The 10,190-nt window shown below is 38.3% G+C and overlaps 1 protein-coding gene across 2 annotated transcripts in view; it reads right to left on the bottom strand.

Annotated features, from left to right (window-relative positions):
• Positions 1–276: 276 nt before the first annotated feature.
• Positions 277–10,190, bottom strand: part of BNC1 (basonuclin 1) — a 73,558-nt gene continuing 63,644 nt past the window's right edge. For both annotated transcript variants that reach the window (XM_027715790.2, XM_027715792.2), the window contains exons 2-5: positions 7,377–7,479; positions 6,974–7,209; positions 3,834–5,758; positions 277–1,799 (exon numbers count right to left, since the gene is read on the bottom strand). In XM_027715790.2, the coding sequence (XP_027571591.1) occupies positions 1,118–1,799; positions 3,834–5,758; positions 6,974–7,209; positions 7,377–7,479 (2,946 nt within the window). In that variant the 3' untranslated portion in view covers positions 277–1,117. The remainder of the gene's footprint in view (positions 1,800–3,833; positions 5,759–6,973; positions 7,210–7,376; positions 7,480–10,190) is intronic.

The following is a 10,190-nucleotide window of genomic DNA, read 5'->3' as shown; positions in this document are numbered from 1 at the left end:
TTAACAGATATTGAATAATGTTCTTATTAAAAAGAGGTGTGAATGAGAACAAGCATTCTTCTATTGTTACAAACATCAACATGTTTTATCCCCCACTGGAAAGAAACACTAAATGCTGAATCATGAAAGATATCTACTGCATCCATTTTATCTCTTCCTTTCAAAGGCTTAGAATTGCACCTTCAAACTCTTATAAGCAGTTTGGATATTTGGTTTGGGTTCCCCCCCCCCTTTTCTTTTTTCTATTTAAAATAACAAAAATTCTTCTCTTCCTGAAAGTAGAACTCAAAAAGTGCATTTTAAATTAAAGAATTAAAGGGTTTAATTTTTCCCCATGTTTTATGGATGCATTTGTTGTGGTTCAGAAATTTTAGCGTAACCTATTCATTCTTTCTATCGCTATAATTTATCAGGCAATGCTGCCAAATTAGGTAGCCCCTCCTCTTGCAAAGCAAATGGTATTAAATTCTAAGAAATCCCAAACACTGCAATCCTTATTCAAGTGAAATGCAAACTTAAGGAGTAAGGACTGCAGGATTTTCAGAAGGTTTGGACTGTATGCAAAGTTTTCCCAAATTTGTATTTTCTCTTTTGGATTTTGGGATATAGTAAACTGCAAATATCATGTTCCACTAATACTGCAAGTCAGCTTCAGGTCAAGGTCTCATGAACAAAATGGTAGCCCCAAAACTCTCAGCCTAACCAGAGGAAACTCAGCTCAATCGCTAACTCTTTTCTTACACAACACCACAACTCATTTAATATGTAAACACAAGGGATGACGGTCCTCATTTAAAGCTCCTATTTTTGGCAAGTAATACTTCACAGGTATCAGAAATACTCTAATTAATGTCTCCATATTTCCCCCATTTCTAAGATGTTCTCTTTTCCTTACAGAGGTTTTAGCTATTCAACATCAAACCAAACAATTGCACAAAAACTGCAGCACCAAGCTTTGCTGACTCAAACTGCCGGAGAGCACACACAGGAGAAAAGAATTTGACTGTGGTTGTCGAGCGGGCTAGAAGTCAAAAGAGTTTCAATAAAACTAATGTTAACACATTCCTTAATTGAAATGATTAATTCTTAGCAGAAATAAATTAAGATCAGTCTGATCTTACTGTAAGCTAGTTGGTGACCCAGCCAGACTTTTGTGCAGATTGGGGTTTTGACTGTGCCTGTTCCGACTGCGAACAGATGAAAACATTGTGTTGCAACCTGGGACTTTGCATTTGTGGAGCTGGCGGAGATGCACAGTTTTGTAATGAGCCCTGAAAGTTCCTTTATTACTGTATGTTTTTTGACATATATGACAAGTTATTGGCAAACTGGAAGGTAAATTTGTAAAGTTTTGATTAGCTTTGTCAATTAAAGTACAGTCTTGGTAGAGTTCATCATTGGCCATTAGGCTGGGTCCTTCACAGCTTTCATCACTATCATCCAAGGGCATGGTGCATATTTCACTTCCTCCATCAGAATCCCAAGAAGAATGAGCACTGCTCTCAGATTTAATGCTGGAAGTAGTGCTTAGATCCAGAACAGCTCCATCATTTAATGGATCGTATCCATAACTCTCAGAACAGGGTTCTCTAATTTTGCTCATTGGAAAAACGTAGCTGCCTGTTCTGTTCATTCCTTTGAAGATTACAGAAGTATGTCCAACATGTTGTTTTAAAGAGACATCTTGGCAAAACTCCTTAGCCATGTCTTTCAAGAGGTATGTTGCATTGAAATGGTTGTTGAATTCCAGTGTATCTTTAGTCAGAAGCTTATGATGAAGATTTAGGTTTGAACTATGTCTAGAAGAACAAAGACAAGCTTAGCAAGAAAGTGTTTCGCCTCAACAGCTGTTTCATAATGATCATTAACAAAGAAAAAATTCAATATTTAGTAGCATGCATGAACTGTATACTTCTAATTTGACCAACTGCCACACTGGGAGTGCACATGGATGATTTACACATGACTGGGTTTCTGAATTTGCTTGCACTGGCATATATCAGAAATAACTACAGAAATCAATGTTTCAGATTCTCTCCTGCATTGTGGACAGCTGCCTGCTGTGCTTGATCTAGTGCTGGGCCTAAAAGAGTTGGGGGACAGACTTAAAACTGCAAATTGAACTGAGAGCAGAGAACGGACTGAGAGGGGTAAGAAACAAGATTCTTTTGCAATGGACAAAGCAGGAAAGGAGTGACACCTGAGTCTGCAAAACCTGTTGATGATCTCAAGTGCAGCTGTACACAGCAGTACAGAGCTTTTTCTTGACAGGAAGTTCCTTGAAAAAAGGAATATTGAATTTTACGCAACTTGCAGTTTTCAAATGGGCATCTCTGGATTCTGTTTAAAACCACCAAAACATACAAAATCACTGCTCCTCATTGAATACTATCAATCAGCTCACTGGGAACTTCCAGGCTCTCCCTAGAAGATTGAGTTTATTATAAGACTGGCAAAATATTTGTTTTTCCCCTTGCCATCATGGTTTAATCAGAACCATGAATTGTTCAAAAAGGCACAGAAATATTTTGTGCTTGCAGTCACAGTACTCTATGTTAAAGTCTAGAAACTTCTGCAAAGTTGTTCCAAATAACTATTGTTTTGTACAAAGCTTGTGAACTTTCTTCTGAGTTGGCTTGCCTTTTTTTTTCCTCAAATAAACCATTTTCCAAAAGCACCTATGCTAAAGCCTATCTGAATATATTGGTGTGGGAAGGAATCTGTGGTATGTGGATGCAAATCTTACTGCTGGCCTTCTTTCCTGTGGCCCATATCACAGTTACAGTGGAGAGGAATTCACATCTGGGAAGATGCAGGCAGCAGACCAGGGTATGAAGCCCTGCCAGCAGCAGATGAAACTGTGCATCTCAGATGCAGCGGCCAGTCCTCAGAGACCAGCCCATCCTCTCTCTGGACTGCATCAGCTGGCTCCAGCACTCCTAGCAGATTACAGACAATCTAAACCTTGTGTCACTCTGAACTACTATCCAGGCGTGTTTCCTGCAGCCAAAAGCTGCTGTAACACTTACAGAGAGCTGGAAAACTTACCACACTTTGTTGCACTTGAATAGGTTTGTTACCTATCACTGACCGGTTCAGATACACAACTGAGGGTCAACAACAAAACTTCAGTTCTTGTTTCTCAGCCTATGTGCATAATAGGCTGAAATAAAATGAATTACAGCCACACAATGCTGCAGCTAACAGTAAGCTGAATCAAGGTCGTGGTATAGTTTGGGAATTAGTATGTAATCTCACAGAAAAGCAGTACTGATGTGGATACACACCAGACAGGGTTAGTTCGACTACCACTGCATAATGTTAATTTTGTACTGACAAAGACTAATGTTGCTTTTCTTACAGGCTTTTTCTCACCAGTCTGTTGCAAATCCTTGATTAAAGCAAGGACCAGGGCAAGTGAAGATTTCCTGATTGATCTCATTGCTTTTCCATTAAAGAACACTATAAACATTAAAATACACATGAAAGTACATATTAAACATATAAGTCCACACATGCATCTACTGGAAAATTGCTGAATTCAAACCCTTGTGGCTTTCCCTTTATGTTCTAAAGTATTCCTTCAACTATTGCAGTCTTTATCAGTTATGAAATTTTCATGGCTTTATTTAATACCTCGTAGTCTAGTGGAAAGGAAATGTTTCTTTCAATGGATTTTCATTTTATGAATGTTCTGATAAGTTATCATACCTGTTATACGAGGATACACAGAAAATATTCGTAGGCTCCATTCCTCAAACATTCATTTTAATTTCAAATCAGGCTCCATTGTGATGGCAAAATAAATACAATTTTGTTTATAATTTTCTTACCTGTCTCGACTTCTACGAGAAGGGAAAGCAGCATTACAGCCCTCAACTGTGCAAATATGCATTTCTTTGAGATGTACATTTTTGAAATGCATTTTTACACTGTAAGGGTTTTTAAAAGTCTTCTTACAGATGTCACAATGAAAGCGGCTTTCTTCCTTCTGAATCCCTAGTGCATGTTGACTGACATGATCCATATCTTTAGAGTCTTCAAAACAAGGAATGGCAGCACCCCTGTTTGACAAAGTGCTGAAAAAGCCCCCGGTCAGCAAGTGGTGTTGCAATTCTGGGCAGTCATTTTTAGGAATCCTGTGCTTTGACTGCTCTTTAATATACATGGGGGCTTCAGTCATTGGTTTTATAACATCACTGTGGTGGTGTTTTGGATCTTCATACATAATCTCATGGGAAACTACTTTTAATGGTTGGTTTTCTTCTGGTTTAACCTCTTTCTCACAGTGTTGCAATTCATTCTCAGAGATATCCTCGATGTATTTGTTATTTGGCGCAAAGACAGATTCAAAATACTTTGGGCCCTCTACCCCAGAGAGAGATTTCCATGAATTACCTGAATGGGGGTGCTTTTCCACCCTGTCGGCCACTCGCTTCTCTATCTTATGCTCACAGGTCTCAAGCTCTCCATCGCTTACCACTTGCAGACGTGTGTCGTCTTCAGAACTGGCGACATCGCTGCTTTCGTGAGGTGTCTCAACAGCTTCTTTCTCTATCTTGATGGGCATGCTCGACTTACGAGACTTCTTCTTGGGGAGCATGTCAAAGGGCAATTCATTTGAAACAAGCTGCTCTGGTATTGAGGAAGAAACAAGAGGCAGAGAAGGAAGAGTACCTGGAGTATTAGCAAGCTCAGCTGGTGTGACTGGACTACGGTAAAAAGGAAGAACAGGCTGTACTGTCTTCAGGTTTGGAAAGAGGACACCATTGTGTCCAATACTGGAAAATCCAGCCTGACCTTTTGAATCTGTACAAGAGCTGGCATAGCTGGAAATAGTTCTGCTATCCGGAGTTAAAATTGTAAATTCTGTCCTTTTACTATCTCCAGGTCCAGCAATGCTCAAACTGTTTCTTAGATCTTTATCCCTGTTATTTCTATTCATTGGCATGTGGAGTCTGGGGTTAGGATTTGCACTATGACGATTTCGGCTGCGCAAAGAGCTAAATACCATATTGCAGCCCTCGATGGTGCACTTGTGCTTTATCTTCAGATGAACTGCATTGTAATGTATTTTCAGAGTACCTTTGTCATAAAATGTCTTTTCACATGCAGTGCAGAAAACACGCCCTTTCCTAGGCCCAGCACCGTTTTTTTCAACAGATTTAATTTTGTTTTCTGGAGATAGTGCTGTCATTTCAAGCTTTGCTGCTGTATTATGTGAACTGGAATCACTTAAAAGGGCATCATCTTCTGTTTTAGTGACATCTGGACCATTTAAGCTCCTCTCATTTTCAACTTGAAATGGTGCAGAACTAGAAGTTAAGAAGCTGCTTTCAGAAAATGGTATCTGAAGATCTTGTTTGGTTTCATTGCTGTGGTCTTGACCTTGCTCAATCAAATGTCTTTCTGGTGGTGAACCTATCAAAGGTGGAGGCACTGGACTGAAAAACTGAAATGGCAGCATGAAAGCCACGTTATTGACAATATTCTCAAAGGGATGAATGTTGGTGGGACTCATTTTCTCCAAGGAAGCAGAAAAATTTGGGCTGTGTGGATTGCAGCTCTCAATGAATGCCCTAATATCCAAATTGGCAGTTGGTGGTGGTATTATAATTGATTGCCCTTCTTTCTCTTGAATTGCCATTAACTCTACAATGGACTTAGTTTCTCCAAAGCGAAGAAACTGCTGCAAAGTAGCCAGTTCTTCTTCAGTGGTCATTATGCTCCAGTGATCCAGCACCTTTCCTGAAGCATCCTAAAGCCAAAAATATTTAAATGAGTCAGTTAAGGCAAACGAAAAACACCTCCCCTCAAATCTCTCATTTTTTCAGGGACTAAAATTTCTTCTCTAGCAAAATGATAAAAACATTCCATTTAATGAGATTAATGCCAATTCTGTGATAATTTCTTCCAAATGTTACCACATTGGTGATGTTATTTCTTTCTGAACTGACAGTAATACCTTTCAATAAACTATTTTTTTCCACAAAAATTAAGACACGTTATTTGAACAACAGTTAGTATCCTGTAAGTACAGACAGCAGAGATGGAGCAATCAGACCAAGATTTAGCTCCTCATTTAAGTCAAGTATTCTTTCATTGCAAGTTTAATAATCTTCCAAGCAACTAAGATCAGAGAACAAATGAACCTGTATTGATCTACTGCCAGTGTTCACAGAGCACAGCTGTAATTACACTAGTGTTGGAGTTCTTTCAAACTCTAGCTATGCCTAACTTTTCCCAATAACTACAATAAATATTTTATCACAGAACATGTATTTGATGGCCTACTGAGATTTTTCACAGTGCATGTAAGAGTTTCTAAGATGATGAAGAACGTAACATTATAAATTTTTCATGTGGTAGAGGTTCAAGGTAATTGATTCCATATTTTTAATCCTAACACTAAAAAGCAAGATTATCAAGACCATTAAATATTGATTCGTGTCATAATGTAAGATCATAATGTTACTTTACATAAAAGGTAACTTCCACAGCAGCAAGGACTAATGTCAGTGTAAGCTCATAGGCCCAAATACATCCTTGCTGTAGCTCCAGTAAGGTCAGTAGCACTACACCAGAGATGAATATTGTCCCTGGTGTTTAAGATGATGGCAAGTTTATTTCTTGATGTATTATTCTGCTGTATAAAGGCAAACTCACTGTTTAAATAAGACTGGAGAAAATTCTGAAGCCTTTACTTTGATACGTTCCCAGTAACTTTTTCTTTTTATCCTTGCTTACCTTTGTTGATAGATTTGAGCAAGTAGGGAGATTTCAATTAAGTCCAACTAAGAAAAGAGACCAGTGACCAAAAATGCACCCTTTCTTTTCTGGCATTAAGCTTGTACAAGTCTACTACTCCCTTTCAGCTGTGCCAAGTTGTTAACACATTGTGAACCACTGAGAACATTAAGCTAGAAAAACTACTTAACTATCATATTTATATTAAAAAAGCCCCTCTAAATACCTGTAGCACATATCCACGTATATAATCCTGCAGTGTCCAATCCAGAGCATGGAGGATCTGTATTACCTCTTCCTGCTTCAGAACACTGAAAAGCCGATCTAGCAGAATTTTAAGGCGCACAGGAATGGCTTGGGTTCCGTACAACATGAGGCTACTGATATCAAAGACAACATTGGATTGAACTATTTCTACTTGGCTTGATGGGTAGAGATTGGGAATCCTTAATTTGCTCAGGGCTGAAAATAAAAATCACGAAATATAAATAAACTCGAGTCACAAGAGAGAGGTAAAATTACATGTAACTAATATTGCAGTGGGGGGGCTTGAGAGGGTGACACAAAGAGCATGTTACAGGGAGGAGGATCCTAAATGGTTTTCTATAGATTGTAAAAACAAGTATTACCATGTGCTACCCATCCATGCCGGCACTGGTCACATTGTCGCTGATTTATTTTCCCAGGTTTGAAACACTGACAACTACAGTTCACGAGAGTGCATCGGATAGCCTGCGGATCAATGGAAAGGATGAGAGGTAATACAGGCACCAGTTAGAGTGTGCAGATTATACACAGACAGTACACCCATAAAATCCACAGAAGACAGTTAACATACCAGCACATACCTATCAATGTGCAATATAAGTAATCCAGGCAAAATTTGAATTATACAAGACTGCCTCTGCTTGAAAGAGAACTGGTCACCAAGTGGAACACTGGAATGTTACAGAAGCAGTATGTTTAATGATATAGGTAGCAACAATTCTCTGGATTTATTTAGGCTGAAGCACCTTTATAACAATTACAAAGTGTCATAAATTATGCATTCATCTAAGCTATGATCCTCATGTATGATCACTTTTCCAGGAAGGTCTGAACACAAAGACATACAGATGTCTCTCTTGCAGTTTTGCTGGAACTCCATACTGCAATATAGGAAGTTCTAATGAGCTCTGCGTAGATGCTGTGCCTTACACACGCAGGATCCACATGGAATAGATGTATTCTGTCAAACACACAGAGGTTCCCTAATGCTTCTCAGGAACAGAGCCTACCAAAAAGTACTGCAACTCCTCAAAGACTGAACAATCACATTTTGTAAGAGAAATGCCTGAAAGCAAAATAGAGCACACAGAGAGCAACAAGTTGCATGGTTCAATTTGTGCATCACTTTACTCTCACCAAGGTCATCTATAATGCAAATCAAATTAGTATTCAGATATCCATAATCAACAGGGTGATGCAAACTTGCTTCCTGGAATATATGCCTTCCTCTGTATGTGCCCATCTGCTGGAGAGGCAAACAGACAACCTGGAGGTCCTAGTTAAAGCTCCATAGGGATTGCTATAGAGCAATGCATTTGCAGGATTCTGCATTGCTTGGATCTGATACTGAAAATAGTTCCCACATCAACAGAATATTAATTAAGGGAGGGAAGGCAAAGAAATTGATGTGCAGAAAGTCTGCACTGGAATAATAAGGAAAAATGTTAGATTATGCAATTGTAAAATGTCTGTATTTTTCTGCCTTTAAAGCAATATGTTCCTGCTCCTCGTTATCCAAAATGGGGACTTCCATTCCTTATAATACCCACAGGAAAGCAAGATAAGATTTTGGGGAAAAAAAGAAGCGTGGCAATTCCCACACTGGCACTTTCAGAAAACATACAAAACAGCAAGTTTTTGGACAATCAGGCTAAGAAGGATGGATGGAGGAAATGTTTAAAATCAAAAAGACATGAGAGACAGGTAATTTCACTGGGTTTTGCAATGGACATTTTGTTAGACTTGAAGAATTTGGCTGACTCAGGGCAGAAGAGGACACTATATACATAAGCCTGCTACAAACAAGCATGTTCATAACATTTGGATGTCTAGTGCTTTATAGTAATGGATTTGGACTGAGATTTTAAAATCTCAGTGCCTGTCCTACCCAGGAGTTAGTTTACATGCGCATCTCCAAACTGCAGTGGCTTTGCGCTGAGATTCCTCTGTATTTGAAGGACTGGAACAAGTGGCAACAGGGCCGCAGAAATCTCTGAATCACTTTGCCTTTAATCTTTTAAAGGAGCCATTGCAAAATGCTGAATTCTTGAGAAAAGCTCTATGCTCCCCATAAAGTTGTAAAATACACATCAATATCGTACACAGTGTGAATTGCTTCACTTTAATGGAGGATACATTTTCACTTAGATGCTGAAATCCTTTCATATAGCAATAAAAAGCTATACATTTCTTATAGAAAGGCTGGGGGAAAAGAAGGTGTAGTTGACTGCTGATTTATTTCTACCACAAGATATCAAACAATAATGCAGTTCAAGTCTTCTACCTCTGTGCATACATAATATTCTGTGACTTGCGTGGATGGAACACCTTTCACAGGCGACCCTGCTAGGTTTGGTAAGCTACAGTGCACTCCATAAATGCAACTTTTGCATTCCCTTCAGACAAAATTACAAATGAGTACTTCCTTTTTCTGCAAGAAGTAACAGAAATATGCACAATGAAAAAAGCTGTCATGATGATAAGTTAATTGAGATTTCAAAATTTTTGTCATTCCTTCTCCTTTGGACATGTTCCACAAACCACTGACCTTTAAAACTATTTTTTTACTTAATTTTTGTACTTAGACAAGAAAGATATGCTACACCAAATTCTGCATTTTTTGCCTAAGAACTTTTATATGGTAATGTATTTATTTTGCTTTCCTGTGTATGTGTAGAAGACTGCATATGCAAAAACCAGAACAAGTAAAAGGAGGACATTTTGTGTTACATATATGAAAGCAGCTGTTAAAAAGGCAGGAGAGCTCCCTTCTATTTTAAATATTGAACTTATCCCCTCTATGGTTAATACATTATTGCTTCTGGAAACTAGTCTTAGATGTAGTTCGCTTGCATATTGCTAATATATCAAAGGTGTACTCTCGAATCACACATCTGCTGCTGACTTAAAAAATTACTTGAAAGAAACCCTAAGAAGAAACAAGTGTTATTTTCAGGTTTATAGCATTTCTCTTCATTTGTGCCTGTCACAGTCTATGTCTCCTAAAAGTTTTTTAGCAACATTTGCTTTAATATAGTCACAGAGAATATAGAACATGGCAAAATTAACTTTTAAAATAATCAGTGAGTCACAATTTTAAATTGTCACGGTCAGCTTAAAAAGGTACTTGTAAAAGGTGCACTTTGATTATCTCCAGAATTAACTTATATCAGACT

This window comes from Pipra filicauda, unplaced genomic scaffold (genome assembly GCF_003945595.2).
Source record: "Pipra filicauda isolate LSUMZ 115617 unplaced genomic scaffold, ASM394559v2 scaffold7_size6619720_pilon, whole genome shotgun sequence".
Lineage (NCBI taxonomy): Eukaryota > Metazoa > Chordata > Aves > Passeriformes > Pipridae > Pipra > Pipra filicauda.
This window is presented reverse-complemented; position numbering and strand designations above follow the sequence as displayed.